The following is a 20,338-nucleotide window of genomic DNA, read 5'->3' on the forward strand; positions in this document are numbered from 1 at the left end:
TTTGAAGTGTGTACAGCAATAACAAAATCTAAGTCACTCTGTTCTATGGATAAAAGACATATGTATATTTAGGAAGGCAATTAATGTTGTACAACCATTCAAGGAACAGAAATGGAGTCAGACCACAATCTAGTCATGAGCATAATGAAAATCAAATTGAGGAAAGAATCTACAATGAAAATCAGACCTGGAAAAATGACCCAATTTGATCACGAAAATTTAATAGGGACAGAAGAAATACCACAATACAAAGTTAAGGTTTCAATTTGTTTCAAGTGAAATGAGATAAAAATAAATCAGTAATAAGTGTTGCAATAGAATAAAAGAAGTTATCTTCACAGCAACCAGCAATAACCTGAAGATAGTAAACAAACACAGAAAGAAATTGTTCGATAATTAAGAAAGTGAGGTAGCTGAAGACACTGGTCTGAAATTACACAGGAAATGATTAAAAGCAAAAGAGAATCCTGAGATGAAACTTGCTTATCAGCAAACATCACGTCTCAAGAAAAAGGAAGAATACCTAAAACATGAGATTTAATTTATTTACAAATATGATTAAAATATTAACACTCTCAGAAAATACGTGGCTCAGTCAACAAAATTAGAAGTTCACTTTACAAAACCCATATGATTAAGGACAAGGGTTGAGGATACAGAGAAATGTTGGTTTGAGTCATTGGCTTTGATCAAATACACAGGAAACATACAACAAATGTTGTAAACAATAAGGAGACTTAAATGTGATGCTACTGGTGATTTTTTTCAAATGAGCTAAGCTACAGAGCAGTCTGTTACCACAACCATGTTTCCTAGCAAAAAATTCCACATTTGTAAGATTACCCAACTCACAACCAAACTGTAACCTTCCAACACAACCTAGACCTCGGGCACAGCTACAGATTATTCTGTTGCCACAACCGGATTCTTCTTACTATGACATTTGTTGGCTTTGCCAGCTTACAAAACCGTGAATACATGCACTAAAAGATGACATGACAGCAGCCGTGAACATGTCAGAGGTCAAAGCCAACGACTCATACCGAACATTCCTCTAGACCAAACGATGGAAATTACTAAACCGAACAAAAGTTTATTCAAAAGCAATAAATATATTAACAATTTGTTTGAATTTTCTGATTCAGTATTGCCAGTTGCAAATTACAGCAGCAGCCTCAATAATGACCAAATACAAAACCCACACGAGAGGTGGTGGAAAACATGAGACATCTAAAAAATGGCACAGCAGTCTTGAAAGATGCCAGCTACCTAGGTACAAAAATACGGAGAGGAAGCAATGTATAGATGTTTGTTTTGTTTGATACAGGTTATCTGGAGGAGACAACACTAACAGAATAGAAAGAGACAGTAATCGTCTCAACATATAACAGGACAGGGAAGACAACAGAAACTATGGAGAATATATTACAGTTAACAATTCATTGCTACACGATGTGAAATGATATACAGTAAATATAATCATGGCTTATCAAAATCAACTACTGACAATCTAAATAATCAGAAAAATAAATGAAAAGTATGGAAATGTAAACAAAAAATACATAACTTGTTTACTGATTTTTATGAAAGCATATCATTCCATTCACGGTCAAACATTAGCAACATAATGATGGAATTTGTAATTTTAATTAAACTTATAAATCTTCGTAATATGTACATGGATGACAATATAAGAATGGTTTTGCTAAATGGAATAAAATCTGACCATTTTAAGAATAAAACTGGACCAAGACAGGGAGATGCTTTGTTCCCTTGTCTAGTTTGGAGAAAGTTGTTAAGAACTAAAATAGTACTTGCTACGGGTTCTCCAGACAAGGTTAAAGTGTACAATGTAAAACAGAGATTATATAATTATTTGTACTCACAAAAGGAACCTCCAAACTCTGTGTTAATGTAATTGATCAGAAACAAAATTCTTGATAGAGAGATTTAGAGCTGAACAAATCTTCAGCACTGAACAGTTCAAATTCCTGGGTGCAAAGATAGGTGAACAAATTCAGAGACAAGCTGAAGTGACAATGACAGTGCAAAATATTAATAGAGCCTACTACTCCATACAAAAACTTTTATCTAATCTACTGACAAAGGAACCTATGAAGAAGTTCACTTCACTTTATATCTCACAAGCAGTTCACAATAAACTAGTTTCGTTTTCAAGATCATACTCCACTGACAACAGTTCCCACACATACATACACGAAACAGCTACTCAGAAAATGTGTGTATCAAGTTCGTTGAAATTGATCTATTTATTACAACAGAATAACTTTATTTGCTGTTATAGGTTATCTAACAGATAACCCATAATAAAAATTGTTAACAGCTGCTGCGGAAGATGGCCACGCAATCAGACGTATTATTTTATTTATATTTCAGAACTATTTTTTGAATTTGAAGAAACCTACACTACCATCTTTTTAATTCTCAAAACACTTCCTACACTAAGATTCAATTATTTTAAAACAAGTATTGTTACCATAGTCTACAGAACTGAGTAGAGTTACCAAGAGAGGAGGCATTTTGGATGAATTCTAACTTCAGTACATTAAACTGCCAACAAAATATAATGCGTACTGTGTATAACACATACCGGAAAGGTGTGAGGCAAGAAGGGGGGGGAGGGGGGGGGGGAGGAGTGGAGATTTACACTGTCAAGAAACCAAACAAAGCCCCCTCTTTAGGCTATTACTGTAATCATCTAGTCTTTAATGAAAATTGTACTAACATAATACAAAAGGAAACAATGTGTTTGCATCTGCTTACACAACAGGTTTTCACACGTGTTCAAAAACTACACAGCATGAGAGGTCCTCAGGATCATTCGCTGAGTGCATAATTATATCTCAATACAGTTAATCACCAGACCAGTCCTAACCTAAGAGAGAGAAATGTGGAGTTTAACAAAAACTGACGAATGTCAGTTACCAATTTTTAAAAACAGAGTTTTATAAAATAATCTTTGGTACACACTATGACAAGGAATTGCACAACTGGAAAAGACGACAACACAGAAATTCACATGCAATAACAACAAGTATAATGAATTCTGAAAGAGTTCAATGGGTAGGCCATCTGATGAGAATGGCAAGAGGTAGCATTTGGAGGCAGCCACTAAGATTGGCATGGATCAAATGTAGTGTTATCACCTGCAGGGAAACATACATACACTCGGTCATACTAAAAATTCCGCTGGCATCTGATTAATATGCAAAAAGTAGTAGTATAACAAATTAAATCCAACAGAAAATATACTTTAGGCGTGATTAATAATGAAGTAACAGCTTTAATATGATGTATGAACTGAATCCACGAGAGACCGTCTATCAATGCACATTTCTGACGGTATATACTGCTGTATGTATGTCTTTTTACATTAACTCACCTGAATCTGCTGCTCTAAACTGATATTGTACTTCTTCATCACCGGCTTCCAACAGCCCTTGAGTTTGTGCCAACTCCGCCACTGCACTTTGATCTTCCACAGACCCAAGCGATCCATCCTCTTCGACTATTGTCAAACTCTGTGCAGCTATAATGTCTTTTGAGTCAGTTACACAGTCTTCACTTCCATCACCGTCCTTCTCCTGACTAGTTAAAAAGATGAGGGGAAATCTTTCAGATTCCATTGTATCAGCCATACGCTCACATAACTTACTGCACCATTAACCTAAGTATTCACATTTGAGTCTCAAATTTGTACACGTTTATCGCTATCTTACCGCAAGCGTAACACAGACTTCATAATTTCCGACTCAAGTGATATCTGAAACACAGTATGAAGCTCATGGAGGAAATTACGTAGTACTATCAACAAACACCTCAGGCAGGCTTATCAGGACTGGCCACCCAACTATTTATGTCAAAACTCATTTTTAAACAACACAAGGTGACCTTCAGCGGGAGATTGAAGATGATAACGCCCAAGATCCATCCTTAGTCTGTCTTATCACTCCCTGTCAATAAACATACCTGTTCTCCAAATCATGATCGAATATATCCATCGTAAACACCTCACAGCAATTTGAATTTGCCAGGAACGAGCCGACTGATCACGGGGCCAAACAACAGGGTCATGTGAGCAGCATGTAATGGCTACCCGCCCTATCGATGTAAGCAACAACAGGAATAAACGTGCTTTCAAGGATTTAACACATTCTAATCATATGCGCATCATTACACATTTCATGATCTCATTAACTTATATGCTTCTACTTCCATGAACATTCTGCACTTCAACTCATAATTTATCTGTAAATACGATTCGCAGCCGCCCTGACCACTGCAACCACCGTTTGCGCATAAACCTGGCATGGCTACTAGAACTCCTTCAATGTTGGGCCCCAATAAATGTTATAGAAACCCGTGTTGCTGACGATAATCCTTCAAGTGCTTGATGCTACCACAAAATCAAAATTTTGTGACTTTGAACGACTATTTTGCGAATCAATCGCCAAAACTATAAAGAAAAGAAATAAAGGACTTCATTAGCAGTGCGTGGTACATCAAATTTCATATAACCATGATTTTTTAAAACTTTTGATCATTTATGAACGTCTATGCGCATTTTCGAAGTACTGACAAAATTACGGAACAGATTTGCTAACGGCAAATGCAGCAAAACTTTTTTATTATCGATGAACATATGTTTTTATTGGATGGTGACATAAGATCAATGTTAGTGAAAGTGATTGATTATAAATTAGGTCAAGACGCAGAGCTTTTCCTGTTTTTTATCATAAATTTAAGCCTTATGTTTTGGCAGTAGCCTGAAATTAATAAAAACTTAATGAATTATAGATTGCCTTTCAGAAGTTGGCTATCCTGGCGGCATTCCTTCTCGTGTTGCTGGAAGCTCGGCGGTTGTTGAAAAGCGCTGTGACCTGTGAATACGCGCGGTGGCTACGACTCCATAAACTTCGTTTATGATATTGCCCACGGGTTTTAGTAATTTTTATGTGACTTCATATGATTTAAGAATAAACATGTGTTGTTGTGTTCGATCACAAAAACAAGACCGTTAAACCGATATAGACTAGGAAGGAACGAACGGAACATGTAAAAAATTGATTAAAAACAAAGGGAGCCTTCGCCTGAGTACTTTGTTTTAAATTATAGAATTTAAGATAACACAAACAACTGCTTTATTTCACAACGGTACATCGCGGTTACGTACTTACTTTTGCAGTGTAAATCTACGAAAAAAACTACATAACCGCAATACATTGCCGCCCAACAAAATTGCTTCATAGATTAAAATGATGCGTTAACTCAACAACCAAACTCTCAGTATTTACTGATGGATAGCTGTTGAATAATGTAAAGAAGGTCCTTAACAGTCTAATGTCTAGAAACATCCATAAAATAAGGTAAAAATCACAATAGACAAAACTGTTTTAGACTTATTTCGTTATAAAATTATTATTTAAAATATTTTCACACAGGTGTAGATCCAGAAGGAGAGGGGCCAGTCTTGGCATCCTATCCTTATCTAAAAAAAAAGAAAAATACTATACTGACCACTGACATAAACAGTTTATCATGACAATATTACAACACTTTATAAAATTCATTTTTCTTGTTATTAATATCCAAGATGTCAGTTATGGACTGTGGGTTTGGCGGGAAGTTATATTTGAATGGGGGAGGGGAGAAGGAGGGGGAGAGAGATAGTAAAAACATGTTACCAATCCCTCACCCCTCTCAGAGCCGAAACCTGCATCCTTGACTGTGTTTGCATTTTACAGAACTGAATAAAATTACCCACAGAAGCTGACACAAAGGTGCTGAAATATGTTTGAGTACTGAAAAGAATGGTTGTTTGCATAACAAAACCTGAAATTCCATAGTGTAGCCTGCAAATACAACTCGTGTTAGAGCTTCAAAACCAAACGATGATTATCACTCAGTTTTATTTTTCCTGGGTGAATAATGTTTCTGCAATCTGATGAGCAAATATAAAATCAATAATTTGTGTAATATATGAATACGATCTAAGGGTCTGCTTAAATTACTTATCTGTAGCTTAGCAATGTCGACACTACACTCCTGGATATTGAAATAAGAACACCGTGAATTCATTGTCCCAGGAAGGGGAAACTTGATTGACACATTCCTGGGGTCAGATACATCACATGATCACACTAACAGAACCACAGGCACATAGACACAGGCAACAGAGCATGCACAATGTCGGCACTAGTACAGTGTATATCCACCTTTCGCAGCAATGCAGGCTGCTATTCTCCCATGGAGACGATCGTAGAGATGCTGGATGCACTCCTGTGGAACGGCTTGCCATGCCATTTCCACCTGGCGCCTCAGTTGGACCAGCGTTCGTGCTGGACGTGCAGACCGCGTGAGACGACGCTTCATCCAGTCTCAAACATGCTCAATGGGGGACAGATCCGGAGATCTTGCTGGCCACGGTAGTTGACTTACACCTTCTAGAGCACGTTGGGTGGCACGGGATACATGCGGACGTGCATTGTCCTGTTGGAACAGCAAGTTCCCTTGCCGGTCTAGGAATGGTAGAACGATGGGTTCGATGACGGTTTGGATGTACCGTGCACTATTCAGTGTCCCCTCGACGATCACCAGAGGTGTACGGCCAGTGTAGGAGATCGCTCCCCACACCATGATGCCGGGTGTTGGCCCTGTGTGCCTCGGTCGTATGCAGTCCTGATTGTGGCGCTCACCTGCACGGCGCCAAACACGCATACGACCATCATTGGCACCAAGGCAGAAGCGACTCTCATCGCTGAAGACGACACGTCTCCATTCGTCCCTCCATTCACGCCTGTCGAGACACCACTGGAGGCGGGCTGCACGATGTTGGGGCGTGAGCGGAAGACGGCCTAACGGTGTGCGGGACCGTAGCCCAGCTTCATGGAGACGGTTGCGAATGGTCCTCGCCGATACCCCAGGAGAAACAGTGTCCCTAATTTGCTGGGAAGTGGCGGTGCGGTACCCTACAGCACTGCGTAGGATCCTATGGTCTTGGCGTGTATCCGTGCGTCGCTGCGGTCCGGTCCCAGGTCGACGGGCACGTGCACCTTCCGCCGACCACTGGCGACAACATCGATGTACTGTGGAGACCTCAAGCCCCACGTGTTGAGCAATTCGGCGGTACGTCCACCCGGCCTCCCGCATGCCCACTATACGCCCTCGCTCAAAGTCCGTCAACTGCACATACGGTTCACGTCCACACTGTCGCGGCGTGCTACCAGTGTTAAAGACTGCGATGGAGCTCCGTATGCCACGGCAAACTGGCTGACACTGACGGCGGCGGTGCACAAATGCTGTGCAGCTAGCACCATTTGACGGCCAACACCGCTGTTCCTGGTGTGTCCGCTGTGCGGTGCGTGTGATCATTGCTTGTACAACCCTCTCGCAGTGTCCGGAGCAAGTATGGTGGGTTTGACACACCGGTGTCAATGTGTTCTTTTTTCCATTTCCAGGAGTCTATTTTCAGCAGTCTTCCACCAGCTTCGCAAAAAGCAGCCGTATAATTCTAATATGAAAGAATGAAGTTTCTGTGCCATCAGAGGAGATGTGTTTACTGTTCTTCAATAGGTCAACAAAGTTGTTGACCTCCACACTTGCCAGATCAAGTACATGGAAGTAAGCTTTTGCACTGGCAACAGATAGGTTTCATGCCTTTCCTTGCATGCATTATTGCACTACACACATTACTGTTTGTAAAATTGAAGAGAGTTGTCCTGAGAAGTACTTGAGTTAATTGGTGGCAATGTAACTCTCCATTTTCGAACATAACAATGGAAACCTTGAAACCGCCTTCAGATTACAGCCAATGCAGGAAGTACATTATATTTTCAAAAGTCCTTTCCAGTATTATTACAGTTTCTAGAGAAGGTTTACCCACGAAGTTCTGATCACTAGATTTTTCTCAGCCCTCTTTAAAACTGAGTAATTAATGTAGAACTTGTGGAGTATTGATCTGATGCACAATTGAAACTGTTATCTGTGCAAGGGTGGCACCACACACATTAAATGGTGCACAACTGCACAGAATGTAACGGAGTTTTCGTAGATGCATACTATGGTTTCAGTGTGCCTATAAGACAGTAAAACTGGAAGATGAAATTGCAGTTTTTTGGTAGTTGTTTATCAACATCTGAAGGTAGAAAAAATATAGAAAATGTCATCAGTGTGTGACAAGTGCTACAAAGTCGAAAGCTATCGGGCAGAAAAAGTCTTTTAAGTGGTTTATGTGTAGGTAGTGATCAGTAGGATTTCAAAGGCAAGATTTACAGATAATAATGCTGTCCTCAGTGAAAGTGATGAAGACTTATAGGACCTACTGAATGGAGTGAACAGTCTGATCAGTACATAATATGGACTGCGATAAACTGAAGAAAGACTTAAGTAATGAGGATTAGTACAAATGAGATTTGAGAGAAGCTTAATATTAAAATTGGGGATGATCAAGTAGACAAGTAGACAGATAACATGAAAATTAAACCCAAACCATATAGCTCATGATTCTTCTTGCTGGATCCTCTGTATTTTTTGGTGGCATTTTGAACTGTAGTCGTATTAATGCCGAATTGAACCAGCACAGTAATGAATGGTTTTGTACTGTAGGGGGGAAAATCGGTAGGAGAAGACAAAGACTGGAATATATCTAACAAATAGCTGACAGCATTTGATGCAAGTGCTATTCTGAGATGAAATAATTAGCAACAGATAGATATTCATGACAGGTCCCAATGAACAAGTCAGAAGTCAGATGACAACCTCCCTTACATTCCTGCCCTCCCCCCAAAAAGAGGCAATTGAAAGTGTGAACATTTTTATTGCACTTCTTTGGATGATATCAAATTCTTGGTCAGTTGGATTGAACCCATAGGCGACTGCAAGGGGATGAGGAGGGGGACGGCAAAAGTGGGCATTTGGCTCCCTCACCACTGGAATTTGGAGTACTGAAATTTAATTAATTATATAATTCTCATAAGCTGTGGAGAACCATCAGTTCTTTGGGCTTACAATTAGTTTTTTGTGACACATATAAAATATAGTTCTTGTGGCATGACACATCTCGAAACTGACCAACTCATTTATAAAAAAAGGACATCCTGTCCTCCCTCCCCTATCGATAAATTTCTGTGAACACCCATTACCAAACCAATAATGAAGAAACACGACACTAATTGTAGAAATGCAATATGTTGCAAACAGAAAATGGCAATAACAGTGTCCTGTTAGAATCATTTGAAAGTCTGATATATGTCTTCAAAGCAGCGAAGCAAAGCACCTCAATGGTTGTTCCTCAAGTGTGTGAGGCTCTTCATGATGCACTGAAGAAATGTGTATTCTTTATGTCTTGAACATTTGATTTAGACAAAATCAGTAAAAAAACAGTCTAGCTGGCGATGGTACTTTATTAAAATGAGCAGTTTCGGCCTAGGCTTAGGCCATCTTCAGACAGCCACATCAGCTGAAGACGATGAAGTGTAAAACAGTCAGTTGATCTCACTAGCCAATATGGAGCAATCTAGACTTTTTTCACTGGTTTTATGTAGATTAATAGATCGCTGCTTCCCGAAAATGTTACCAAAAATTTTGGATTTGATTCACAGATGTTCAGCTCCATGACTCATTGTGATTTGTGACACATCATTTTCACACTATGACCACATACCCACTACTGAACACTGCCTTCTCACAACTGACTGGGCAAATGCATATCTTTTGTACACAACTGTCAGTTCAAGCTGCCACTGCAGTTACTGTGATAACATCACTTATACTCCAGGAATAAAAGTAGTGTCAGAACTTTTTGGAGAGACAGTGTAATGCCAAGAGATGACCAAAATCAAGTCCAAATACAAAAGCAAGGTCGTCTATGAAGTACAGCACTTCATTGCGAACAAAAGCTTACTACCAGAACTGAACTGATCTCCTGGTTGGAGAATACAACTGAATATTCCACAATGTTAAGAAACTTCTAGAACCTTCAAATAACAAATACAGTTAGTAGTTGGGTTTGAACTGTTGACATACAGCACATGAGCTAGTGACACTAAGCACTACACTACACTGTATACAGAACAGGTGACGGAATTGGTTCCTCTCCTGGAGAAAGTGCTACCCACTGTTTCAGAATTTCTCACTGGAGTCGACTTCAGCACCTTGGAACTAGATCTTGTCAGTGGCCCTCTGTATGGCCGCATTGGGCGGATTCTCGCATTGTGATCTTGTTGTCACATCTTCTTCACTACGATGGGCAATGAAGACAGCCTCTCCCACTGATGCTTCGCCTGCATCAAGCGGGTCTCTAGATTTGCTGAATGAGAAAGCCTCATTGTAGATTTGTGCATCAGGATTGTAGTGGGCTTTCATGTGGAGGACATCATCGACGTTTCTGCGGTTTTGTCTTCTTGATGAAGGATCTTAATCCTCGACTTAGTATGTAAAGTCAGACAAGAGACGAGCAATACGATATGGGTCAAAGTGCCACTTTAGTAGATTTTACAATTATCCCACTTTCTGCAGAGACATAAAAATCCATACCAAGTCTCCTGGGCTGTATCTCATGGGGTGTCCATGTGTCGTATGTGTGAGGAATTACAGGAGCTGAAAATTATAGGTAACATTCCCAGACGGAGACAAAACACTTTATTTTAATAAGCATAAAATTTGTGATTTACTATTAATGTCTATAAATATAGCAACTTAGCATATTAACTGAACACTAATAGGGATATTCTTTATTGATACTTAATGATTGTCTCTTGTCTGAACTAGACGTCAATCACTGCAATGTGTATAACAGTACAAGGCTAAGTCCAGACTGATGAAATGTTTGATAGTAGTCCTTGAACACAATCACAAATGTCAATAACAACTAGTGGATACCAAGTGCTAATTCCCAGAGTCCACAGGAGGTCAGTGTCAGAGAGGTACAGACTTGGAGATGATGCCTGGCCAATAATAGTGGCCGCAGACTCATAACATCCAGGTTGGTGTTGTGAATAGACCTGCTTGAACTCTGTGATGAGTATAACCTTTCTTGGCTCAACGAACTGAACTGACTTCATAGTTGCCACATGGCGTCCTAAATACATGTCAGGCAGATGGATGTCTGCTTGGTGCTTCAGAGGCAAAGTAGAGGGTGAGACTGCAATGTTGCTGCCAGTGATACTCGCACTGCTGATGGCGCAGTCGGCGCATCTCGTAGTTAAGCTAGTGCTGCACATTTCCATGGTATAGGATGGAGTTTACACCAACAAACTGATATTTTGATGCTTTTGGCCGGAATGTTTATGTTCGATCTTCCTGAAGTAAGGTCACCAGTGGGCTGGAGCTTTGGCCACCCACAAGCCTGTATTGCTGGAAGCTGCCATCATAAGCGATAGTGTGAGAATGTGGCTACTCTCCCTGTCCCCCCCCCCCCCCTAAGAAAAGAGACGGCAGAGCTGTCTTTATGCCAGGTGATAACTTAACTACCTTCTCACTCCCTTCCAATGGCAACGGCCAACAACAGTATTATGATAATGGAGACTGTGGAGCTGACAGGATGTTCTCACAGAGAAGGCAAACTGGGATTGTCATAGATGTTGTCTCACACCTTTGTCTCTGCTCCCAGGCTCTTCGGACTTCAGATGCTGACATGAATGGCCTATGTATGGCTGAAAAAACTGGAGCAGGTGTGGACAGAAACGGCTGGAGCAGATCTGCAACAAGAAAAATAGTAACATATAAAATGCATATTTGAACCATTAGCTGTTTTTATTTTAGACCCAAATATCTACCGGTTAAGGTCTTGGACCATCTTCACAAATGAGGGTTGAAATGATTAAAAATCAGTATATTGCATTAGTCATTACTTAAAAAGTGTAGCACGTGCCATGAATGTAAAAATATGGCACATGACTTTAAAATGAATACTAGAGCAGTACTGAAATGAAGATCAGGGCTGTAAGTAATACTTTATACAAAATTTTGTATATTATAAAATTGTGCAAAAAAATTTAAAATTTATTCAAATTCAATAACATGAATGGGATGACATTTACTTTCTTTTTTACTTCAATAAATATAATATAACCGAACACTTTTGCTCTAATTTATCATCCTCATTTGTAAAGATTTTAGTCTTATGTCCAGGAAGAGTAATTTTATATTTATCATTGAAGAGTAATAAAACTCATCAAATTTAGTAGATAAAATTTCAACTTTTGAAATGATGTAAGACTTAGGTGTTTCAGCTCTGATAATTTAGCAAACGCTTCTGCACAACCATTACAATAATTGTTAAGTTCTCTTAATAGATTTTCAATACTACCATTCATGTTAATTTTGCTTATATAAAAAAAATTAAAAATTTTCAAAAATTAAAACTTTTTTCAAATGTTTGGAAAATGTTTTAATTTTTGTAAATCAAAGTTTTCAGTTTTTATCTTATCTAGTTTTATGAAAATATTTCAAAAGAAAATGGTAACATGAACTTAAAATTTCTATATTTTCTTCTAATTTTTTGTTCATTCATGTATTTAAAAATTTTCAATATGCATTCTAAGTCTCGAATCACAAGTCAGATTCTTTTTGCCGTAGATATGCAATTGTATCATCAGGTATATTTTCATCTTGGTTGCACAAAATTTCATTGTTGTTTTTTAAGTATTTACAATATTCATTCTTCTAGACATATTTATGATACATTTTGAATAAAATGGAATATACTTACATTTACATCTTTACTGAACAGATTTTTTTATTAGTTTGGAAAACAATGAAAATAAAGTAAGGCATATTAAATTTGGCAGAATTTTAATAATTAGTAATATCTAGTTCAATTTCTATTTAAGCCAGCAAATTCAATTGTTTGTAGTTCAAAGAAAGGAATTGGAGTTTTTGGATTTTTAAGTCATTCTCGTTCTAGTTCAAGTGAATATTCAGGTTCATGTTGAAACAGGAACACAAATTTCTTTACTTTTAACTTCTTTTGGAAGTTTACTATTATTATTATCAGCAACCAAATGAATAATAGAATAATTTTGACCTTTTCTAGAACTCCAAGTAAAACAATTAGGATGAATCCAACCCTCACCAATATTAATATTAATTTCTGTTTCCTTGTTAGGTTTCTTGTTTTCTCATTAACAGGAAATGATAAAAATTCATAACTTCCGATTTTGGTTGCATCTCTTATTAAGGGAAAAATTTATTAATTCATTTCTAGGAAAAACATAAGCACCATTGAAGTCAATCCAATTATCATATATATATATATATATATATATATATATATATATATATATATATATATATATATATATATATATATATATATATATATATATATGTAGGTATATATATGTATATGAGTTATCATTGGGGTTCAACAAAGAAATTATATACGTTTGTCAATGAAAGTGACCATTAAATTCGATAAACATTCCCATCAGCCAAATTAAAATTTGCATTAATTAATTCAAATGGAATAATTTTAAGAGCATAGTTAGAAACAGTTTTTTCATTACATTCCATAATTAGATGATTAAATTCTAAAACTTGACGAACACTATCTTTTTTATTCATAAAGAAGTTCAATAAGAACTCTGTTTAAAAATTTATCTTAATTAATGCTTATTTTAGATTTTTATTCTTGAGTAAATTTTTCTAAATTTTTCAAACTAAATTGACCAATAGGAATTTCTATCATTTCTGCATTACTATATAATTTATTATTTTTTGGAGTTTAATAAAAACCAGCTAGTGAAATACTTTTATAAGTTTATATTATTGGAAAAGTTATCTGTTTTTCAGAACAGATGAATTATCATTCAGTTGTAGTAATGTACTCATTTATATTTGTAAGGGTTCTGTAAATAAATGGCGGATTTGGAACGAAAATAAAGACTTCCAGAAAACAAATTAAAAAACAGTCATGATAAAGTTTTACTAAAATTCTATTTGATGAGCAATCATAGGACCAAGTAGTTGTGGAAAAGAGACTTGAATGATTGATAATTATATTCTAGCTCCAGGAAGGTTAAATTGAAATAAAATTAATCATTTATGCAATCATTCTAAGAGTTTAGAGCAATCAAAATATCAAGAAATATAAAAAGATGTGATAAATTTTAAGGTGAAATTAATAAAGAAAGTGCTGCTTTTATTGAAATTGAAAATGTTTGCTTAAAGATGAATTTGGTTTTTTATGATAGATATGGGAAGAAATTGTAATGAGAGTAAATATCCCTGTAAGATATAAAATTTATATATTGTGATACTAAAAATGTTAAACATAAAAACATTGAATGCAAATGTTGAACATAACCATTGAACATAAATATTGAACATAAAATGAAAATGATTATCATAGTTAGTATCCTTAAAAATGTTTGCAAAATACGACCCAGAAATTGTTAAAAACGCCAAATGAAATACAAGGTTAAAGGAACAATTAAAAGAAGCGTTTAAGAAATGGAAAAGAGCCATTACCAGAATATAACAAATTTAAATAAAGATCAACCAGTTATCGAATTGAAGGCTTAGGAGAAAATAATTTAAAAGCAATTAAAGTCAATAATTATGTTAAGAACTAAATGGTTCCTTATAAAGGAAAATATGATGATTTGATTGCTATTCCATCAACACTGATAGAAACTTCATTTGAGGAAAGTTTTTTTCATACTGACAGGCCATCATCACAAAGACAAAAAACTCGAAGAACAGCAGAAAAGGGTAGAAGAAAAAGAAGAAGAGAAATATATTTTACCTAAAAGTGCATGTATTAGTCGAAGAATATTAAAGTATATTTGCGCTTTGTATGACAAACTTTTTGGTTTGCATTTCAATATGGTAAACATAAAGTTGAGGACTCTGAAGTTAAATTTGAAATGATAACATTTTTTCAAAGATAAAAGTTACACAGAAAGTGATGATTTAATTAAACTGTTGACTAAAAATGATGTTGGAGACGAATATTGTGAGGAAGAGTTAGATAAATATGAAGATACAATTGTACCAATAAATGCTATTTTTCATAATAATGATCCTCGAACTAATCAGCCTAAATCATGTAGAGATGCAAAATATGATAGAATAATCATACCAAATGGCAGAGAATAAGAAATTAACAAGCTCCAAAAAAAAGAATTTAGGTAAAGGTTTGGTAAAGAAATATTAAATAAAACCAGGTGAATATGTTTGGATGAATGATGTAAGAGATGTAATCAATAGATTAGCAGTATTTCATGATAAACAATTAGCTGGATATTAAAATAATCATAATGAACATGTTGAAATAACTCAATTGTTAAAATGTATAAATTTAGTAATTTTGTTATTAACGATCGAGAAGGAATTCCATATTGAATCAGAATTTTGAGTAATTTACCACATATGTTTTCTAAAAGTGAAAATATGGAAAAGGATTTGTTAATACATTGATTAACAAAGTACCATTTTAAATGAACATTCTAGGTTATCGATTTTTTTGGTTCAGTATTCAAATTATAAGGAAGATAAGCTAGAGGAGAGAAAGAAATCACTACATTAGATGAAGTATGTATAGCACATGAAATTTCTTATAACATAATAAAGATTTAGAAACAAGACAGATAAATAACTTCAGTTATTTCCAAAAGAACGATAAAATAATATGTGGAAATTTGTGCCTATTTGTTTTAAAAACAGGTATTATTCATAAATGAACTTTAAATTTAATAAATGGACATTTTTGGAAGTATGTTATATGTTAAACTCAATGACGATTAATAAAAAATAAAGGATTTTCAATCGCTATAACCAGATACTAATTATAAATTAACTTCATAATTTGAAGATTTTCAATCAAAAATCAAAGATATTGAATCATCAGTAGACTGAAAAATATTTAATATATTCAAACAATTTAAAAAAAATTAAATGCCATTTTTAAAGTAACTAGAGGTAGCTCTGCTTATAAAGGTAGAAGAACTGGGAATATAAATGATCCAACAGATGCAAAAGATGTAGTGAACAAACAATACTTACAGAATGAGTTATTAAATCTTGTTACAAAATCCAAATGCATAAGTTGAATAATTGTATTACTAACCAGAACTATGTAAATACTTCACAAAAACGGAAATAGAGGATGTAAATTTACCAACAGATTTTATCTCATACTTAAATGAATTAAGAAATCTTTGTCATAATTATAGAATAAATAAACAATAGAATTTATCTTTATGACTGGAGGTGAGCAAAAAATTCACTATTTCAGTGAATATGACTTTATTGGTGAAAAGTGGTTTAACAATTAATGATTTTGATACTTGTTCTTGACAATATGAACAAAATAACTCCTGATGTCCAATCAATAAAAACAGAACACTAGCGAAATTTTCTAACTGTATCATAAAGCATTTTGTTAAGACTGTACCAGTTTATGTAAAGATAATTGCATTTGTTAAAATAATTTAACTTTTTTAAATCTAATTAAATGAGGAATGACAATCACATTTACTGCTTGATGTGCAAAAAATTTACAGAAATATATAATCTTCATAGATTAGAAACCAAAATTGGGAAACAGAGAAGAGAAGTCATTTGTGTAGCATGTAAAAATAAAAAGAGTATATTCTTTAAAAAAAGTTTATAGGTAAGATCTAAATATCAGTGAACAAATTATTAGTGAATTACATAAACCAATGAAAAAAGTTTAAAAGTAATAAATGTAATTTCTTTTGGAATAGATGATTTATGTCCAGCTCATTTAGTCTAAATGAATTCAAGTAACCTGAATGGAATTCCAAACATAAATAAGGGATGTAAATATTTGATAATTTTATATATATATTTTCAAAATTTTCTTGGGCTCTTCCAGTTAATTATAAAACAAGTAAGAATATAGTTGTTTTTCCAAAAAGGTGTTATCACTAGATCATAAAAAAATTTGCAGCACAATGTGGTAAAGAATTTTTTTTTAAGAATTCAAGAGGTAATGAAAAAATTTAACATTCATCATTATTCAACTTTTAGTAAATGAATGATTTACTAGAACAATGAAAGAAAAGAAGTGGAGGAAATATGCATGTGAAGAAAATTGTGAATGTGTCGACTTAGTTTAGAAATTAGGAAATGAATATAATAATGCAAATCTATGAACAATGCAAATGATGCCAAAAGGTGTAAACAAAAAAATCTTGTTCAAAACTCTTTATGAAGCAAATTTGGTAGATACTGAACATAAATGTAATATGTGTGATAATGTACAAAAGAATTTTTGAAAATGGGTATACCGCCATATGATCAACTGTGATTTTTGAAAGTAAATAAGTTCATTCTAATCTATCATATATAAATTGAAATACTGAGCAGCGAAAAAAATGAAAGAAAATTTTTATAAACAAGATCTATGGAAAACGAATTTTCTTGTCATTTATCTGGTTGAAACAGCTTTAAATTAATGAGGTAATAAAGTATATGTTAAATGGTTAGGTTTCGATAATTTGCACAATGTTTGGGTAAATAAAACTAATGTAATTTTTTAAAATGTTAATAAATTTTTTTATATATAAATGGAGAGGGTTATTGATAGCTTAAACATGTTTGATATTGAAGATAATATTCTTTATGCTTACTGTTTCATTAAAGAAGTTGGAGGATATTTTGATATTCAAATAGAGATGAACCAATCGATTCCATGTCAAAAACATTTGAGGATTTTAAAATTTTATTTGTTGGAATCACATACTTTTAATGAGTTTTGTGTATTAGATATAGAGAAAAAATTGTATAAATGTTATTTAAATTTGATTGTGAGTACTTTCGAATTTTGTTTCATATTCTAAGAAACAGTTGTTAGATAAGGTATGTCATTATATACTTATTTTCATGGGCAATTATCCAAGGTATTAAAATAATTTCGGTGGCAAATAATTCTAAAAACTACTTTTGTTCGTGAATATAAATTTATTGATTTTGGTAAAAAATTATTTCTTAAAAAATTTTCATAATTTAGATGCCTATTTCATATTAAATCTATTTGATTCTGTATATTGTTAAATTGTGCTTGAAAAACGTAATATTCATAAATAAAAGCAAATAATCCTAAAAGAACTAAAGTTGCTCTTAATTTTCATTCATTTAATTGAGGGATAACATGTGGTAATAAACTCTATATTGATCATTTTGTTCACATGCAATGTCAATAGCTCTATTAAATTGTTGACCTGATATTTTTATATAATTGTCCTTGATTTTATCCAGTTGTTTTAAATGATTTATTTTTCCTTTGTAGAACCATTTTACATTACTCTTTATTTTATATTTGCCATGTTTTCGAACTGATGGTATTACAACATTAGTAACCCATTTTTAAATAGATACATTTCATGTTTTTTTTAATTTAAAAATCAGAGCACAGCATGAAGATAGAGATTATCAAATATTGAATGGTGTTGTGGAACATTTATTTGTATAATATATTTGGGAAAACATCTAAAATTACCATATCCTGAAAGAATATTAAAATTTTTCGTTTTATTTATCGTTGTGTGCAACTGTTTAATTCTTGTAAAAAGTCATTACTATCACCTATTGTTTTATTTAGGTTTAGAATGACCATATGGTGGTATATTAATTTCATATTGTAAAATAATACATTTATCATCATTGGCAGTTATGGCAATTTGAATACAATTACATTCCGTTGTATACAGTTCATGTTTTAGGGGTTTAATCAAATAAATTTTTTATATTTATCGTCTCTTAACCAAATTTAATAATCATCAATACTAATTTCATTTTCCACGAGAGGTTTCTTAACTCCTTTAGACTTCTTTGTCATTAACTTTAAAATCGTTCATTTTAGATCCTTAACTAACGTGTGCTAACATTGCATTTTACATTTTTCCCAAACCTTTCTCATTTGCATGCAGAATTCATATATATTAGCTTTTGAATAATCATGTGTGGCCATGCAATCAAACATCGATTTTATGTCTTCATAGAAGTCTTTAGTTCTTAAATCGTTAATGAAAGAGTCATTTTCCATATAATAGAAGTTACTATTATCACTGTATTTCGGCTTCATAACAGTATAGTGAAAATTATACATATTCATTTTGGAAATATCTAGAATACTCGTATACATTGGTTCATTGTAGTCAATTGTTATCTTTTTCATACAAACTACTACTAGATTTTCTGTTAATAGAGTAGTACGTTCGTAATTCGGGTTTGAAATGTGATTCATGTATTTTATTGGATCTGTTATTATTTTTATATTTCGTCTATTTATAGTTTTTTCCGTTGTTTTCACAAATTGTGAACTATTCAATGTCTTGTAGAAATCTTTTTGAAAATCGCTAGCTGCCTTTTTTCTCATTTCTGTATTAAAATTAATGTATTTCTCCATTCAGTGTGACTTTTCAAAAGATAAGATTCTATGAACTTCCTTTAATTTTAATCTAAGATTTAAACATTCTTTAAGATTTCTATAATGCGAAACATTTTCTTCCTTATTAATTTATGTTTTTAGTAATTTATTTCTTCCATCTGGTGCTATTGGAAAAATCTCAATATATTTCATGTATGTTTTAGGATATTCCTAATTGACTAAAAATATAAATATATTAATTACTATATGGTATTTTAAGTATTTCTTCAGCATTAAAACATACTGGTTCTAACGAACTAAAGTCTTTAAACGTTAAAAACTGGGACATTGTCCAACCGTATTAACTATTTGCGCCGAAATATGCAATATAATTTCATTGTTCTTTTGACTTAAAATTTTTCATATATTTATTATTTGATATAGTTTATCTTTTAATACCTTGAGAAATTCTCTTTGGAATTCCTTTCTTAAGGGAAAAAACCACAACAATATCGTTTAATAAGTCTAACCTACTTTATTATTTTTAACATAGAATCCCAGGGTAATTCTGGTGCTGTGAAACAGCAAGATGGATCTAGTTTATAAGGTTTAATTCGTGTATCTCTAAAATTTTCAATATTTATTATATAATTTTGTATGTCCATGTGAATTTCTTGTATTTAATTTTCTCAGACTTTTGTTGCTCGATTATAATCTTCAACAGAAATATCAACTTTATTAAATCTCGAATAAAAATTTCTGTTTAAGGAAATTCAGCTTTTTGGGGATTTTCTTCTGAATCTATATAGTCATAACGATATAAGCCTTTTTTAATTATTACATGGAATTGCTGACCTTTAAAATATTTGATGTTCTTTTGTATGAGTAGGAGATAATTTATAAATACTTTTTTTTGGTCATCAGTCTACTGATTGGTTTGATGCAGCCCACCACGAATTTATCAATACTTATGACCATAAA

The 20,338-nt window shown here is 33.8% G+C and overlaps 1 protein-coding gene across 3 annotated transcripts in view; it reads right to left on the minus strand.

The window, feature by feature from the left end:
* The window catches only part of LOC126291717 (upstream stimulatory factor 2), a 49,319-nt gene extending 44,057 nt beyond the window's left edge, over positions 1–5,262 (minus strand). Inside the window, exons 1-2 of one of the 3 annotated variants that reach the window (XM_049985374.1) lie at positions 3,991–4,337; positions 3,404–3,609 (exon numbers count right to left, since the gene is read on the minus strand). In XM_049985374.1, the coding sequence (XP_049841331.1) occupies positions 3,404–3,609; positions 3,991–4,022 (238 nt within the window). In that variant the 5' untranslated portion in view covers positions 4,023–4,337. Of the gene's footprint in view, positions 1–3,403 lie in introns of all 3 variants that reach the window. The other 2 variants (XM_049985375.1, XM_049985373.1) reach the window with 2 other exon arrangements.
* Between the last annotated feature and the right edge of the window lie 15,076 nt (positions 5,263–20,338).

The sequence above is a fragment of the Schistocerca gregaria genome, chromosome 9 (genome assembly GCF_023897955.1).
Source record: "Schistocerca gregaria isolate iqSchGreg1 chromosome 9, iqSchGreg1.2, whole genome shotgun sequence".
Lineage (NCBI taxonomy): Eukaryota > Metazoa > Arthropoda > Insecta > Orthoptera > Acrididae > Schistocerca > Schistocerca gregaria.